Consider the following 16,852-nt stretch of genomic DNA (forward strand, 5'->3'; position numbering starts at 1 on the left):
CAGACCTCTCCATTGCAGGTGGGCTGCTGCTTACAAACACACAAAACACACACACACCAGCTGCCACAGCGCAACATAAAGTGCAAAACCTTTTCAAACACACCGACGCGAACAAGTCAGGTTATGCCCCAGCACTAACTCCACAGGAACACCCAGAAGAGACTTCGTTACCATGGCCACGCAGGAAGCCTCCGGATAGCGCTTTTCTTACCCAAACGTAGGCACCCAAGCACCACCCACGCAGGTATCTTGGCTCGGCAATCTGCTAGCCACTCCTGATTGCGTTCGGCGCTCGCCACTTTGCCCTTGCGCCTGCGTAGTACGGCTCTTGCCCGTCGCGGCGGTCGGATCGGGAAGTGTCAAGCGGGAGCTGGTTACCCCGCCTTCGCCGCTACCACCGCTGACCCCAGACCCCTTAGCCAGGCCCGGGCCCAGCCGCCATGACGAACGGTGAGAGCCAATGCACAGAGCGGAGGATGGGAGTGTAGGACGAGAGGAAACGGCGGGCGGGGCTGGGACTGACGTGGCCGTTCTCCCCGCCCCCTCCCAGCCCAGCCTCCCTTCGCCTCTCGGTGCCCCTAACTCCCGTTCCCTACCCCCCCCCCCCGCGGGTTCTCCCGTCCCGTGCCTGTCTAGAACCCCCAGTACCTCTCATGCCCACACCTCGAGTCCTCGGCCCCTACCCTGTGCTTTCCCTTCTCCGCTTCCTAGAAGTTCGTTCTGGCTCTTACAAGCCTCTGGGGCAGGCCAGTCCGGGTTGAAATATTGCTTTAGCACCAGGAAAAGAGAGGATCCTCCTCTCAGCCCACTACGTTCTCATACTTTCGGACAGGGAGAACCAAGAAATCACAATCTCAAGGGTCACACTTTTTGGGGGTGAATGTAGACTCTAAAAAAGTTCTTATTTTGATAAAATGTTGGGAAGCTTTCTCTTGTTTGATTCTCAAGTCCTGCCTCGGTGATCCCATCTGGAGACCCTGGCTAGTGTTGCAAGGGTTGGGTTTAGACGCTGCCTCTTCTAAATGATGTGACAGCCGCCTCCTTGTTAATTGACCTAATTTTCCAGGCCTCTTCAAACACTTTATAGACATGACTTCTGAATTCCAGAGAAGGGCAGGAAGCAGGGCCTTTGTGGTCTTAAGAGTCAGTCTTACAGGAACGAAGAGGCCTCTTAAGCAGTATGATTTGAGGGGCACGGGAAAGCATTTCTCAAAAGTACCTTCTCCATAAGCCTGGCACTGAAGACTCAAATTTCACCTCCTTGTGAATTTTGGCATTGTCTATGAAAACTTACAGGAAAAAAAAGACTAGCACATAAAGGTATAATTCTTCATAAAAACTTAGTGTATGTATTAATTTGCTGGATCCTTTTTTATGTGACACCTATCTGTGAGATAGTTTTACTGGAGGGAGAGAGGGAGATAAAGTGGTCCAGAACTGGCAGATGCTAGTTATGTAAAATATTGTTTTGGAGTCTTCTGGGCAGTCAGAGGTCTGAGATTACTACACATAGTAGGAGAAGGGACATCACCCAGAAGAAGTAGTCATTGAACCAGGAAATAAGAGAGCAGTCTGACATAATAATTACTGAATAAATTTTAGTCGCCCTCCCCCTTTTGTGGTCCAGTATCTTTTTTTTTGCAATTAGGTGATTCATTGATTCATTGCTCTTACATGCACATGAAATAGCTTGGTGTACGTATATAAGAAATAGAATTAATTATTAAAAGCTTTTTTTCCAAATTATTCTATGTTGAAGCCTCAGATAATTTTTTTTGTTAACAAGAATCTCCTGTTGTTTTGGCACAAATTTGGGTTCTGAGCATCATACATGAAGAGTAAGATAAGCATAGGAAAAATTATAGTCATATGGATTCTAACTCTTGCAATATCCATTAAGCTTTATTTTTTGCCTTAACACATTCTTCGCCAACAGATGCAGATCTGAGACGTGGCTAAATGTCTAGCTCTCCTTTATCACATGAGTGATAAGAATGTGTTTAATTCTCTCAGCTCAGACTCCAAGGATTCTTATGCCTTTCTCAACCTATTGCCAGCACTAGCCATCCCTAGGAGGCTGATTCCGCATCAACTGATGCACTCTTCTCAGGATTTGTAGTTCTTGAAAGGGGAGAGGAGTGGGCAGTGAAATTATTCTAAGGGGGATGTCTACAAGCAATTTTGGAGAACAATAAGGTAACCTTGTTAGTCTTAGGATCTTGGTTCTCTCTTGTCAGGGGTTGATACTGCAGTTGAGGTTATCATCTTGATAGTATATCAGTCACGCTCTTTTCTCCTCGGAAGTCTCAAGTGGGATCACCTGTCCCCAGCTAGATTCGCACCAAAGGTTTTCTTTTCATTCTGTAACAGTGTACTCCTTGGATGGGATTCTGGTGTTTGGTTTGCTCTTTGTTTGCACCTGTGCCTACTTCAAGAAAGTTCCTCGTCTCAAAACCTGGCTGCTATCAGAGAAGAAGGGAGTTTGGGGTGTGTTTTACAAAGGTAAGATCATATCTGGACAGGGAGGGGAAGAGATTGCCATCTCTGGACAGTTGGTGCTACAAAGTTGCACCAAAGTTGGGTGGGGTAGGCTGGGATTGTACTTGGTTCCACTTTTACATAATTGTTTATTTTAGTGTCAAGGTAATTTGAGTATTCTCCACGGAGTAAAAGTATATAAATTAAACAATTTTAGGCTGAACTGGAATTGTTGGGAGAAATATTTTCCCAATGGAAAGTTTTTCTGAGTTCCTGGAAAGGATACATTGGAGTCTCTTTTAAGGTCTGATTTCATTAGCTCAGATGCTTTTTTACTTTTTATTTGGGACACCTTCATCTGGAATCCTACCTACCTAAGTCCTTTTTCAAAATAGGGCAAAATATAAACAAACAGTATATTGACTTGAAACCTAGAGCTTAAGGGTAGTATTTAAATACATTGTCAAGTGGGTTCTTGAGACTCTTGCTAGGTCTCTTCATCTGTGACTAGATATTTCAAAATATCAACTTGAAAATGAGGACTTCTATAAAGGGCAGGGGGTGATTTCTTTTCTCTTTTTACTTTTGTCTACTAGCCGCTGTGATTGGAACCAGGCTGCATGCTGCTGTGGCAATTTCCTGCGTTGTAATGGCTTTTTACGTCCTGTTTATAAAATGAGTTCCAAAGCATCCATCTCACCAACTGCCAACCAAGGGGACAAGGGTGAGGAACCTGTCGGGAGCCTGGGCCCAGCGTAGGAGAGTTCAGCTAAAATCATCCAAGTCCCCAGGATGACACCACAGCGTCTGCCCCTACCATATGTGGGGAAAACTCTTCACGGTTACAAACATTGTTTATGCTTCAGGGGACTCCAGAAAGGCAACTTCCTTTGATCTGTGTGTAAATCAGTCCTCGGCAGAGAGCATATAATGTCCAGATAAATTACACCCCTCGGTGATAAGATTACATACCTCCTGCTTAAAAACCTGTCATCTATTTTGTTCTTCAGCTCCTCGTCAGGATCTTTTCAAACTGAAGCTCATTAGGGAAGGACATGGGCTATGTTCAAACCTCGTGGAAGGAGAGATAATTTTCAAGACTTGACTTTTTTTTCACTCTGATTTGGATTTGGCAAATTGGGGGAGGGACTGGGTGGGAAACAGGAGTTATATATGCCAAGAAATGTTTTGGCTTTGGAAATGTATCTTTCATGTACCCATCTGGCATGGTCCCCGTTGCAAAAAGAGAACAGATGAAATAGCTGTGCTATGTGCTGGTAGCTCAAGCGTTTTGCCAAGAGAATCTGGGCGTACATAAGGTTTGGGAATTATCTGTCTGTGATGAGACCAGAGAGCAGTAACTTAGACCAGAAAATATGTTCTATTCACCAGTATCCCCGAAAGGAGACTTCACCCCATCAAATGGTATATGGAAAATGAATCCACTGTTGCTATTTTCCTAATGCCTTTTATATTTTCTAAATTACTGAGTGCTATACACCGTTACTCAGTTTTAAATGCCACCATTATGGGAAAGAGAAACTATTGAAGAAATAATTGTTTAATATATTTGCAGTTAGGGTAGAAGAAATAAATAAATCTAGTATGTTCATATACTAGTAAAGTCATTTAGTATAAGAATTTATTGTGATGTTAGATGGAAGTTTTGTCATGTTATCCAAGATACAAACTTATTCTTTGTTTAAATCTGGGTTATTATGGCAATTTTTAGTTAATTACTTGTTTTTCTTGGCCAACTCTTAATTTTCTTCATATTGCAGTACTCTTTAGCTGTCTCTTGGAAATTCTGTGTATTATAAGAACATGAGAAATTCGAATTTTGGACTGTTTGGACAGTTCATAGAATCCATGAATAAAATGGTGTTTTCTAAAGTAAAGGGCAGCAGGTTTGCAATTGAGATTGGTGGGCTTTTCCATGGAGTATGGTAACTCCTGAGCAATCGTTTTAGATGACGCAACATTTGAAGGGAAGAGTTCTCCATTCCCTCCTCCTCATATCTGCAGAAGGATCAACTATTGCATTTATGAAGCCTAGAACTTCTCTATTTAAAAAAAAAAGAGTTGGTCTAAAATTAAATTGTTGTGAAAAGCAAGCATAGACATAGGTCTACCAGTTGAATTGTCCATTAAAGTAAAAACTTGACCGTGGACAAGGTAGCTGTGGTTGACCCGTGTGGCAATAAGTTGTCTTTTGTCTTACTCCAAAAGAACAAAAGCTGCTAGGAAGTTTAGGTTCTGAAATATGCAGTGTAGTGCTTTGAGGGTTTTTAGAAGTATAGAAAGTCACCAAGTAAACACTACTTGTCTAATCATCTCAGAGTTGTGGCTATTATCTCTTCAGGAATTGGTCCACAGGGTAAACTTCAATGATTCATATGTTTTCCATTGTCATTTCTGAGGATCCTTCACATGAGAGAAAGGAAATCTAGTGGAATGGGAAAAAAGAGTTCTGCTTGTGGTTGTGAGTTTGGGACCTGTTGGCCAGCGGGAATGTCCCTCCCTGGAAATACAAGTTCAGCATGTTTTGCACTTGTTATTTTGTAGCTTTAATGACTTTTGTTTTCTAATAGGGCTAATGTCTCTAAGCTTGGTACTTAGAGCTGTTTCATATTTTACACTAGTTCCATTTCACAGTTCTAGTTGTTTAAACCAATTTTTACAGCCTCCTGGGTGGGTCATTTTAACTTAAACTTGTGAATTGTTATATTTTGAGATGTTTTCATACCAGAATGTACCAAAAAGTGCAGAGTGAAGGTAATTTACGGTAAGAAACAAATACACAGCTTATTTCATTTCTTGACTTGATGTAAGCAGATGAGGAGAAACGTGTTTAACTCATTACTTTGGTTGATGTGTCATATATTTTTGACTGAAAATTGCAGGAAGTTGTTCCTCTAAGGTAGTCTTTTAGGAGTAGAAGAATGGGGATAGCAATATTTCTTCTGATTCAAACTGGTATCACCATAAACCCTATATGCCAGGGTGGAATGAAGTCAGCTTTTTATAGTTGAAATACAATTTTTTATTCACCATTGTCTGCACAAATCCTTGAAAATAAAATTTCTTTCCCTACCATTTTTGTCCATTTTATTTGTCACATGCTGAATGTATTGAACTTTATTCACTACTCCCCTGGGTTCTGCCCATAGTACATATACCGTTTTAGTTTACATTAGTGAATACCATCATTCCTGTTAACCTTTTGTGATGGTCACTGAATGTATGATATAGTTCATAATCTGTGAGGGTATAGCTTTCTCCTTTGGGGGAGCTGATATATGTATCAGCTTATATTTTTTCATATATGAATAAATTTTGTTGTGTATTAAATAAGGTAGATAACACTCCTCAATACATTTTACCTACTACTGCTGTTAAAATACAAGTATCATCTGCCATTACCAGCCATAAACTTCTTCATTCAAATGAGGTTATCAGGTTAACCAGAAAATGCTTGAGCCAATGGGATTCCAGCACATACAATGGATACTTTTCCCCTATATGTTTATTCTAAATGCATGGTGGGACTAGCACAAGTACAAACTATAGCTTCACAAATCATTTTCTACTAATCTCCAAAATTTTTCTAAATTATATTCCCCCTACACATACCTATTTTTTTTTCCCCCAAAGCCCCAGTAGATAGTTGTATGTTGTAGTTGCATATCCTTCTAGTTGCTGTATGTGGGACGTGGCCTCAGCATGGCCGGAGAAGCGGTGCGTTGGTGCGCGCCCGGGATCCGAACCCTGGCCGCTAGTAGCGGAGCGTACACGCTCAACCGCTAAGCCACGGGGCGGCCCACACGTAGCTATTTCACTGAAGAAGCAGAAAGAAGCAACTAAAACATTAAAATGGTGCTCTCTGATGTGGAAGGAACTAATTCTACTTATATAATCACTACTTTGTTTTCACTCTACTCATTCTGGAGTTTGAAAATCAGATATGTTTTAATGGATGTGAAAAATGAAGGTTCAGCAATACGACTGCCACAGCATCAAGTTCTGGGTGGCAAGAGGGCTCTATAAGTGAGGACAAGGATATGCCTCCCTACCTTTACTCATATCACAGATATCTTGACTACCTAGTCCTTGGATTTAAATGATCTATTCTCACCTTTCCCTTTGGTAAAATGTTTGCCTTCTACCTTGGGAAAAGGAGCTCCTGGGCAAGCTGATGTTGGTAATGATCAGGATTGCCTTCTCCATGGGAAAGGAGTCATTCACCCATGAATCTCCTGAGATTGAATCATTTTGTATCCAGAACTTGGATCAAAGATCAAAGAAAAGCTATAGGTATGGATATAAATTTGTAGCTGCCGAAAGATGAAAAGACAACTGTGATTCAATAATGTGGGAATTTGCCCCGCCTTTCCCTGGAACTTGGTTTCCCCTCCGAGCCACGAGAGGGCAGCAAAGCGAGCACTCCACGAGGGCCTGTGTTCGGTGGTTCCTCCCAGAAGCCTCCGAGGTGGGGGAGGGGCAGAGGGCTTTAAAAGAGGGTGCGGACTTCCGCTCCTTCAAGGAGGGAAAGCGGCCTGGGTGAGGCTGGTGTGTGCTGTTGTGTGATGTTGCGTGGAAGGCGCGTACGGGCCGAGTGTGTGAGTGGACGGGCGAATGTGTGAGTGCGCGCGTGGGGCGTGCAAGGCGAGCGCGTGTGCCCGCCCCTGCGCCCTTCCCCCGCCTACACCTTGATCTTATTTGATCGGGTTGTGACCCCAGCCCCGCCGGGCCGACCCGAAATGAAAAGCTCCCCTCCTGCGAAGCCCCTTCCTCGGGGCGCTGTGCAGCGAGGCCCCTTGGGCGGCGGCAACGCCGCGGTCCCGGAGGTCCCGGAGCCGGTGCTACGGGGCCCGGCGCTCAGAAGTGATGAATTGATCAGATAGACGAGGCCGGGCTTGTCCCAGGCCGCTGATTATCGAGGCGATTCTGATCTGAGCCCGGCCTCAGGGCACGGCCGGCGTGGCGTTGGGGCTAATGCGTTAACGGTCGGCGGGGGGCCGGAGGGTGAATGATGTCCCGCGAGCTGTCACTCGGCCCGCGGGACCAGGAGCTGCACGGGGACGGAGGCCTTGTTTCCGCTGCAGCTGTTCTTCCCTGCCTCCTCTTTTTCTTTAGCCCCGCCTAGTCACGATGAGTCTGTATGGTACCAACACTGGTGCCCCCTGGTCTAAAGGCACTATACAGCGTCTGCCGCGAAGGGATATAGGTGTATATGCATGTCTGTATATATATATCGATAAGAGAACTTGGAGAGCTTACAAGAATTCAGACTCCAGGGACCCGCCCCAGATTTACTGAATTAGAATTATCAGGGAGGTCTGGGAATCTACATTTTTAAAAGCCTCGATGCATGGATCACGGTCATAAGTTTTTTGGTGTTCAGTATCAAATAACCTGCATGCAGGGACTATTCAGATAGTCACCCCTCTCTGCCACTCTAAATAATAACTGAGGGCCAGCTGTGGCTTAGCGGTTAAGTGCCGGCGCTCCGCTGTTGGCGGGCCTGGTTCGGATCCCAGGCACGCACGAACGCACCGCTTCTCTGGCCATGCCGAGGGCGTCCCACAGACAGCAACCAGAAGGATGTGCAGCTATGACATACAACTATCTACTGGGGCTTTGGGGGAAAAAACAAAACAAAACTGAAACTTCATATTGCTACTTGGCAGCAGATACTATCAATAGATCAGAGTATCTCCGTGGAAGAGGGGCTGTGATAGTTTGATGGCATTTAAGGACTCTGCACGTGAGTACTAGGAAGAAGCCTTTTCATATCTGAATTGTTAATGATGCAGATGCTTTCCAAACTTAGAAATGGGAATTTACGGTACAGTATTCTAAAAGGTCTGCCATTTCATGTGCAATCCAACAGCAGTTTCCTGTGAGTGACTTGTAATTTTAGAAACCACATTAATGCATCAGTTTTTAGGTTTCAAACCCAAGTACCAGATTGTTGAGCCATGTTTGTAAGAATTGACACAAAGAAAAGCAAATTGACTCCCAGGCAAGGAGACTAGCGGAGTTAGAGAATGAACAAGGGCAAGGAGCCAGGACCAGGGAGATGGAGCCCTCATGGAAAAGTAAAGCCCACCAGATGACTAAGTCCAGGAGGTCTGAAATCTGTTGTGTGACCTCAGCATAAATAATGCTACATAGAGCTACCAAAATTACAGTGTTTGAGAGCTCATGAAGAGCATGAGCTGTGTCCATTCTTGTTTCCCCAACACTTAGCTCAGTGCCTGACATAAAGGTTTGCAAGAAATGTTGAACGGATGTATCTGTATGGTTGAAATGACTCCAGTTCACAAAATATGAATACCTGTCTCCTGCCAAAAACAGTGCTGTTCTGTCCTAAATCCTTATCTTTTCAGCAAGATGACTTTCCAAGTTGCAAATATGCCCAACAGGACTGGTTTCGAGAAGTTAGAAAACTTCCCTCCCATATTTTAAGAGTAGTCAAGCAGCAACTCGTAGTCCATGGGTAACAGACACTTCAGGCTTCACAAATCTATTTAATGGAGGTGGGCGGCAGATGTTCCACTATGATTAAATAGTCCGGGGGCCTGTCAACACTAGGTGGAGAAGAAGCCACCATCGTTCTTTCGGGAGTAGCCTCCATTGGTGGCTGCAGTGTGAGGGGACACTAGAGAAAAGAGAAGAGGGAGTGGGCTGTGAATTTCAGATCCTTTGCCTTTTCTGGGAACCTATAATTGCCCATACATTTGTAAGGACTATGGAGAAGGTTCTTGTAACAGCTGGGGAAACTGGCATATAGAGGACTGAGGGAAGGTAGCTATAGGTTTCTGCCCCTTGCTGGAACCTAATTTAGTCCCTTAGACCTAAGGCTGAGTTAAAGGCTCTGAAAAATTGAATTCATTTCCTAGCTCTATAGTCAGCATGTCCCCTGGTATTAGCCTGGTATGTGCCAGGCTGCTCTTCCAAGAGCCTCAGTTATCTCTGAAGTTCCCTAATAGCCAATCACCTCAACTCCCTGATTCCTGGGCCCATTTAGAAAAACTCACACCAACCATCTGCCCACCCAGTCTTTTAACCCTTACCTATGGATCCCTGGATGCTGTGGATGGACTCCTTCTTAGGGTTGATCCAGTGTCTGATGTTAGCTCGGGAAGTGATGGGGGGCAGCGGGGGAGGGGGTAAACATTCTCCAGGGAATTGGATCTTGATTCTAGAAGATCGTGTGGGGAAAAACAGGGGAGAGTGAAATCAATCAGAAGGAGAAAGGTGAGGAGGGAAAGACAGTTGCATGCAACCTCCAAAATGAAGCAGCCAAAGGTGCTTTTCACCCTCTGTGGAATTAGCTGAAGATTTTGTTTGTTTATACAGATGAGCACAATCTTGGAGGATCTCTGTTCATTTTAGATAATAAAAATACAGAAATTGCATTACAGATGCAGATGTTAAAAAATATGGGGGCCGGCCCCGTGGCTTAGCGGTTAAGTGTGTGCACTCCGCTGCTGGCGGCCCGGGGTTCGATCCCAGGCGCGCACCGACGCACCGCTTCTCTGGCCATGCTGAGGCCGCGTCCCACATACAGGAACTAGAAGGATGTGCAGCTATGACATACAACTATCTACTGGGGCTTTGGGGGGAAAAATAAATAAATAAATAAATAAAAAACAACAAAACAAAAAAGAAACGTTTAAAAAAAATATATGGAAATCTGTATACAAATGAGTACCTACTGATCATCTTTGTTATTTCCCCGGTGACACTTTACCTTACATGATTGGATGGCATTGACCTTAGGGTGGAGAGGCTCCGCCTCCACCACTTACCCATGGGTATCCTGGGTGGTCTCCTGATGTAACAGTATCTCACTTTTGTTCTTGAATGTCCCTGTGTGGTGGTCATACAAGGCTGCTAAGCGGAAATCCAGGTCATCCTTTGGTATCTGCAGAGGAAGTCAACCACCCCCAGGGTTAACTCACCACCTCTGATTGCACTCTAATCGGGTTCTGTTGGGCTCTACTCTTCCCCAAAGCAGAATGAACCCCTTTTGGGCCTGAGTTCTACCCACTCCTTACACACCAAATTGTTGTACATGGTGACTTCTTAACTCTTGTCAATATAGAATTAATTGTCTCTTAGGTCTAAGGAGTGGTGAGCTCTCCCTAGAGACATGGGAATCACTGTCATTCGTGGTTATAATCAGAAAAGTGAGAAGTCTGGTGAGAAAGTGATTTGTTCCAGATAATCAACTGGAGCGAAACCCAAGCCTTCCAACTTCCCAGAGGCCAGATAAATTGGTATTTGATTTTAGATTTGGTAGGATCTTGGACTGGGGACAAAATAAAGATGCTGAAGCAGTCAGGGACAGACTACCTTTCAAAAAGGATATTAATGAATCCTAAGTGGATGCATAGAGAAATAGCTTGGTACCTCAGGATCAAAAAAATAAGCATCCCGCCTCATGGAGCTGGCTGTGGGAGTTGAGCTGAGCCGACTCCAGGGTTCCTGTTGCTGAGCAAGGTGAGTTGGGTTCTTATATGGCAGTTTCTGCAAAAGAAAAACCACACCCAGGACCTGGTTACAGGAGGCCTTGCTGATGTGGTAGCTTCAATGACATCTACCCCCTTATTCCATCCTTTTTTTTTTTTTTTCTTTTTCTGGTGAGGAAGATCAGCCCTGAGCTAACATCCATGCCAGTCCTCCTCATTTTGCTGGGGAAGACTGGCCCTGAGCTAACATCTGTACAGATCTTCCTCCACTTTATGTGGGACGCCGCCACAGCATGGCCTGACAAGCGGTGCGTCGGTGCTCACCCGGGATCCGAACCCCGGCGGCCAGCAGCGGAGCCTGCGCACTTAACTGCTACGCCATGGGACCGGCCCCATATTCCATCCTATTTTAATTGAATCTCAGAGAGACATCTGCAAAGAGAAGAACGATATGGGGCAAGACTCTCAGGCTTTTGATCCTCCTAAGTTTTCAATCTCAGAACTGGCAGAAATGGGCCAGGAATACAGGGAAAACGGTGGAGTGAAGGGTGGGGAGCAGATAGGAAAGATGATGAGCTCAGGTTTACATGTCCTGAGTTTGAAGAAAAGATAAGACATCCCAAGGCAATTAACAGGTAGAAAATTGGAAGTGTGCAATTGTTGGAGGAGAGCTCAGGACAAGTAAGAGAGATCTGGGGGTCCACATGAGGTAGTGGTTGAAGCCTGCAAAAAGGAGTCTGGCCAAAAGGGAAGAGGTGGTTCATGAGGACTGCACACTATTATAACGAGGGAGGGAAGAGGAAGGGACAGGACACTAAGGCAATCAGAGACAGGAGAATCAGGAGAGTGCAGTGTCTGAGCGGGAGAGAAAAGGATTTCAGTAAGCAGAGAAGGGTCATCGTGACCACAGGAATGTCAAAGAAAAAGTCCATTGGCCATTGAATCCCCTAAATAAAACCCCACAAGCATGAATGTGAAAAATACATAACTGATTTCTTCATCACATGTAAAATGCCATATTGTTTGCCACTGTATCCCCAGGACCTAGCACAGCGACCTGACACATGATACACACGGTGTTTAAAAATGAAATATTGGGTGGGTCCAGTGGCTTAGCGGTTAAGAGCGCGCGCTCTGCTACTGGCGGCTGGGGTTCGGATCCCAGGCGCGCACCGACGCACCACTTTTCCTGCCATGCTGAGGCTGCGTCCCACATACAGCAACTAGAAGGATGTGCAACTATGACACACAACTATCTACTGGGGCTTTGGGGAAAAAAAGGAGGAGGATTGGCAATAGATGTTAGCTCAGAGCCGGACTTCCTCAGCAAAAAGAGGAGGATTAGCATGGATGTTAGCTCAAGGTTGATCTTCCTCACAAAAAAAATAAATTAAAAAAAAAAAGAAAAAGAAAAATATTAAAAATAAATAAATAAAAATAAAAACGAAATATTGGTTAAATCAATGACTGAATTCCAGTGAGTACAACTACAAACTAATAGAAATCTCATTCAGCCTATGTTGGATTCAACCCCTCCCCCTGTATATGGCAAAGTGCTGTATGACTCAGCTCAGTTAGACATTAATTGAACAGTATGTACCAGGCACTGTGCTATCACCAAGAAAAATGAAACAAGAAAACTACAAATATACATGATGCAAGCATAGGCAGCTCTCCTCCCATTCCCCAAAGGCTACATAAGTCTCATCATCTCTCTATCAGCAGAAGATGAGGTTGTCTCACTGAAAAAGTCAAGACTGTTAAGCATGAATGCCATCTTCACATCCACTTTCCTTCCATCTCAAAGAAAGGGAAGTCCCTTTTACTCAAGAATAAACTTTCTTCCCTGAACCCAGCCCTTTGTTGTGTTTCAGAGACCTGCACCATTCTGGCATCCCCTGGACCCAGCTTCTCTCTCATTCCTTCATCACTGCTACCACTCTGTCACCTTCCCTACAGAGCCAGGCTTCTTTACGAGTCAACATTTACCATCTCCACTTCTTCCCCATTCCCATCCCCTCTTCAGCCCACTGCAATCTGGCCTCTGCCTCAAGCACCCACTGAAACTGCTCTTGCTGGTGACCAATGATCTTTCTGGCCACGTCAGGTAGATCCTTTCCAGAGCTAATCTTATTTGACCTCTGCTGTTTCGGGCACCATGATTCTGATTCCAGGAAATGTTCTCTGCATCCTCTGGGGGTCCAGCTCCTCTTGGTTTTCCTCCTGTCTCTGGCTGTCACTTCTCAGCTTCCTTCTCAGCTCTGCTTTCTCTCTCTGCCCCTTAGACAGTGCTATTCTCCAGGGGTTTAATTTCTGCTTTTCTTACTCTCACATTCACTGGATGAGCTCATTCCCTCCTATGGCTTCAACCACCATATGAATACTGTGGCTTCCAGATGTACATCTCCAACCCACAACTCTCAACCATGTTGCCTACTCCACTTAAATGTCCCACAGGCACCACAAAAGCAACATCTACATAATTGATCTCAACATCTTTCTCCATAAACCTGCTTTCCCTGAATGCCTCATTCAGTAAATGGCATCAATTAAGCTCTCAGAAACTTTGGAGTTATCCTAGACTGTCTTGTCTCTTGGGGCCATATTCAGTCAGCCATGAAGTCCCATCAGTTCTGCCTCTTGCATCTTATCACCATCCCCTGCATCACTGCTTTAGACCCATTACTCTTCCTTCTGGAGATTGCTGCACCTGCCTCCAGCTGATCCCTCTTGTCCCACTCCCATCCTATCCAATCCACTGCCATTTGTGTTTTCTAAAATACCCATCTAGTATGTCATTCCAGTGCTTAAAGTCCCAAGTTGATTCCCCAGCACTTCCAGGGTGAAATCCTAGCTCACTAGCATGGTGTACACAGCACACCCAGCCAACAGGATCACTTGTCCAGCTCCTGCTCTCTTCACTCCTCCATCTCACACCAATGCTCCACCCATTCTAGAGTCTTTGGCCCCCACAGGCCACCCTCATTCTCCTTTCCGTGTACGTGCACCTGCTGCTTCCTTTGCCTTAAATATCTGGTTCCTGTTTCCTTCTTCCTAACTCACATTCCACCTCCTCCCTCACCTGGCCCATCTGCTCTGGGAAGCTGTCCTTTAAGCTCCCAGTTCTCACGACACACTACATATAACTCTGTCACAATACATGTGCTATTGTGTAAGCACTTTTACTGTTGCTCTTCTTAGTCTGGCTTTTCTTCCAGAGTTCCTTGAGAACGGGAGCTACACCTAACTTATCTATATATCTTCAGTGTTTAGCAGAGGGCCTGGCATACAGTAAATAATAAATGTTGAATAAACAAAAGGAAACTTTGATTTTATTAAGCCACAATTACCATTTAATCCACCTTATTTTGCACTTCAAACATCTTAAATACTTCTACCGGAAAAAAGATCATTTATTTTTTATTTATTTATTTTTTTTGTGAGGGAGATCAGCCCTGAGCTAACATCCATGCTAATCCTCCTCTTTTTTTGCCGAGGAAGACCGGCTCAGAGCTAACATCTATTGCCAATCCTCCTCCTTTTTTTTTTGCCCCAAGCCCCAGTAGATAGTTGTATGTCACAGCTGCACATCCTTGTAGTTGCTGTATGTGGGACGCGGCCTCAGCATGGCCGGAGAAGCGGTGCGTCAGTGCGTGCCCGGCATCCGGGCCCTGGCCGCCAGTAACGGAGAGCACGCACTTAACTGCTAAGTCACAGGGCCGGCCCAAAGAAAAAAGATCATTTAAATTCTCAAATCACTGACACACATACAGAAACACATTCCAGCTTAACCAGAAGACAGAGACGGTGTGAAGACATGTATAAAGTATGCTCTGGTAGCTTTCAGAGGATCCTCTCCTACTCCGTATCTCATATCTCTTCAGAGAATAGTTTTCCAAACAGGGCAAAGGGTGGCTGGGTGGATCCTGGGCCTGTTTAAGCTTCTTTATACCAATCACTGCTTTGGGTAGAGAGACCCCCTTGTTCCTCTGGACTGGAGCTCTACTTCCCTCTGCTCAAAAGCACCTCTAAAACATTAGCAGATCCGAATATGGGGACATGGAGACAGGCGGAAATCAGACTCCTCCGTTATCTGACTCAGTGCCTTCACCACAGTCCTTCAAGTTAGCGCCTCTGCTCCTCATGCCGCCAGATAGAAGACTGCCGTCGACACTGCTGAGAATCTGTGCAAGAAACCACAGTACCTTGGAAGTCCGCAGTTTTCCCAAGTAGGAATCATCGTTATCCAATGTAGGGCGCTGGAAAGGGTCTCGGGTGGGAGGCATGGTAAAATGCCGAGAGAGACGCTCTTATGAGGGATGAGAGGCCCGCGCAGCCGCACGAAACTTTGCACGTGGAGGATCCCGGGTCCCGGTTGTTTGGAACGCCCAGTTTCGGTTGCCAGGTAACTGCCCTGCCATCTGTGACTGAGGTGAATTCCCTTCGAGAAGGGCGCCACCTGGCGGTCCAATGCGGGAGGCCCCTCGGGAGGAAGCTACTGGGAATGCGGAGGCAAAGCGCCGCCGAGCGTACCAAGGAGCCCTGGATTTGCACTCCTGAGCCTTGGTTGAAAAACGCCGGCCTCCCGGAGTGCAGTCTTCTGCAAAAGACTTCAATTGAGGAAAGAAGTTCTAAAAGATGACCTAGAATTTTCCTTCTCCCTCGCATCTAACAAAAGGATTTTTCAAAGCTATGAGAGAATGAGATGTCAAGAGACAGAAGAGCCCACGTGTTGTGCTTGGAAAATTGCCAGCTAAGGCAAACTCTCCATGCTTAAACTCAGTTTAACTATACGAGTCTCAAGGCCTCGCATAGAGCCGGTTGTAAAGGCACGGATGGATTTGGCGGGATGGAAGTAAGATCTCCAGAAGCGTGTGTTGCCGTAACGTCTACCGGGGCCCCTCCTCTAGGCTATAACTTCTAGAGGAGAGACGGCCTCTCAATCATGTTTCTATCGCTTCACACACAAGAGGAGCTTAATAAGTGTTTATCGAACGCCATGTCTACAAAATTAGGGATGCTCATAAATCGCCTGTGGCCCGGAAGGGCAGTGGAAAACATGAATTTGGTGGCGAAGGCTTGGAGGATGTTTCCACTGCGTTCTTTACACGTGCCCTGTGGTCGCCTGTTGGGCCGGTTGCAGACCCCAGGCGCGCGCACTCCCACACGGCGCGCGCCAGCGCCAGTGGCTGCCATGGCGACCGGCAGGTGAGCGGCGGAGGAGCGCGTGGTCCCTGCCCCACCCGCGCGGAGGGGAAGAGGAGGCGGTTGCCAAGGCGACGTGGGTAGGAGGAGAAGAGGAAGGAGGGCGAAGCAAGGATGGGCGGCCTTGGAGTAGCCGCAGGGAGGTGACTGAAGCGAGTCCAGCCCCTTGCATCCTCCCCCTGTGAACCTCCCTCCCCTTTTTTTCCGCCTCTGCCAGCAGTAGCAGCAGCCACAGCACCTGAGCCGCCGCTGCCGCTCGCTCAGGACAACGCTATGGCTGAGCCTGGGTACAGCCTCCATCCCTTTGCCGTAGGCAGGGGAAGAACTGAGCGGCGCACGCTCCGGCTTCTGTGGCTGCTGCTCTGGGTTGAGACCGCCTTCCAGGTGACCCAGGGAGCGGGACCGGAGCTTCACGCCTGCAAAGAGGTACTGTCCTCCCCGACCCGACCCCACTTTGGTCAGAAAAATCTTGGATCCCGGCGGAGACCTTGGGGACCTAGGCAGAGAGTTTCAGAGGCCGTGGAGTTTAGATTTCTTTGGGGATGAGGCATGGGGGGAGGGAAGAGGAGCAGACTGGCGTCGTGGAGAGGCCAGCCCACTGGAGGACTCTTGAAATCGATCATCCTCACAGCTTGGGCTACTGAGCTCAGGGGGAGAGGTCCCAACTCCAAGGATCCCAGGAGGCACCT

The 16,852-nt window shown here is 46.2% G+C and overlaps 3 protein-coding genes and 1 non-coding gene across 7 annotated transcripts in view; 3 read left to right on the forward strand and 1 right to left on the reverse strand.

Annotated features, from left to right (window-relative positions):
- Positions 1–323: 323 nt before the first annotated feature.
- Positions 324–5,574, forward strand: TMEM167B (transmembrane protein 167B). 2 transcript variants are annotated; one of them, XM_058538700.1, is made up of 3 exons: positions 324–450; positions 2,371–2,555; positions 3,037–5,574. In XM_058538700.1, the coding sequence occupies exons 1-3, from the start codon at positions 441–443 to the stop codon at positions 3,235–3,237; spliced, it is 396 nt and encodes a 131-aa protein (XP_058394683.1). In that variant the 5' UTR covers positions 324–440; the 3' UTR covers positions 3,238–5,574. The 2 variants fall into 2 exon arrangements, with proteins under 2 accessions (XP_058394683.1, XP_058394682.1); XM_058538699.1 differs by having other exon boundaries at positions 332–450; positions 2,371–2,502; positions 3,075–5,574.
- Positions 5,575–7,013: 1,439 nt separating this feature from the next.
- LOC131405041 (small Cajal body-specific RNA 2) lies at positions 7,014–7,434 on the forward strand. The gene has a single exon (XR_009219907.1). It is a non-coding gene; the product is annotated as a small Cajal body-specific RNA 2 (non-coding RNA).
- A 1,563-nt stretch (positions 7,435–8,997) lies between these two features.
- Positions 8,998–15,311, reverse strand: CFAP276 (cilia and flagella associated protein 276). Its single transcript, XM_058538697.1, has 5 exons — positions 15,164–15,311; positions 10,900–11,016; positions 10,296–10,411; positions 9,558–9,685; positions 8,998–9,142 (listed from the first exon to the last, which is right to left on the reverse strand). Exons 1-5 carry the CDS (start codon positions 15,242–15,244, stop codon positions 9,072–9,074), a joined length of 513 nt encoding a protein of 170 aa, XP_058394680.1. The 5' UTR covers positions 15,245–15,311; the 3' UTR covers positions 8,998–9,071.
- A 1,012-nt stretch (positions 15,312–16,323) lies between these two features.
- ELAPOR1 (endosome-lysosome associated apoptosis and autophagy regulator 1) overlaps positions 16,324–16,852 on the forward strand; it is a 69,965-nt gene continuing 69,436 nt past the window's right edge. Inside the window, exon 1 of one of the 3 annotated variants that reach the window (XM_058538683.1) lies at positions 16,324–16,589. In XM_058538683.1, the coding sequence (XP_058394666.1) occupies positions 16,437–16,589 (153 nt within the window). In that variant the 5' untranslated portion in view covers positions 16,324–16,436. The remainder of the gene's footprint in view (positions 16,590–16,852) is intronic. The other 2 variants (XM_058538682.1, XM_058538681.1) reach the window with 2 other exon arrangements.

This window comes from Diceros bicornis, chromosome 4 (assembly GCF_020826845.1).
Source record: "Diceros bicornis minor isolate mBicDic1 chromosome 4, mDicBic1.mat.cur, whole genome shotgun sequence".
NCBI lineage: Eukaryota > Metazoa > Chordata > Mammalia > Perissodactyla > Rhinocerotidae > Diceros > Diceros bicornis.

Bases quoted from the DNA above. Each gene is read 5' to 3' on its own strand.
- TMEM167B (XM_058538700.1), top strand. The intron at 2,556-3,036 runs GTGCTACAAAGT...TATAAAGGGCAG, and splicing joins TTGCCATCTCTGGACAGTTG to GGGGTGATTTCTTTTCTCTT.
- CFAP276 (XM_058538697.1), bottom strand. From the start codon at position 15,244: ATGCCTCCCACCCGAGACCCTTTCCAGCGCCCTACATTGGATAACGAT. The intron at 11,017-15,163 runs GTACTGTGGTTT...TTTCTTTTGCAG, and splicing joins GAAAACTGCGGACTTCCAAG to AAACTGCCATATAAGAACCC. The intron at 9,686-10,295 runs GTAAGTGGTGGA...ACGATCTTCTAG, and splicing joins ACCACCCAGGATACCCATGG to AATCAAGATCCAATTCCCTG.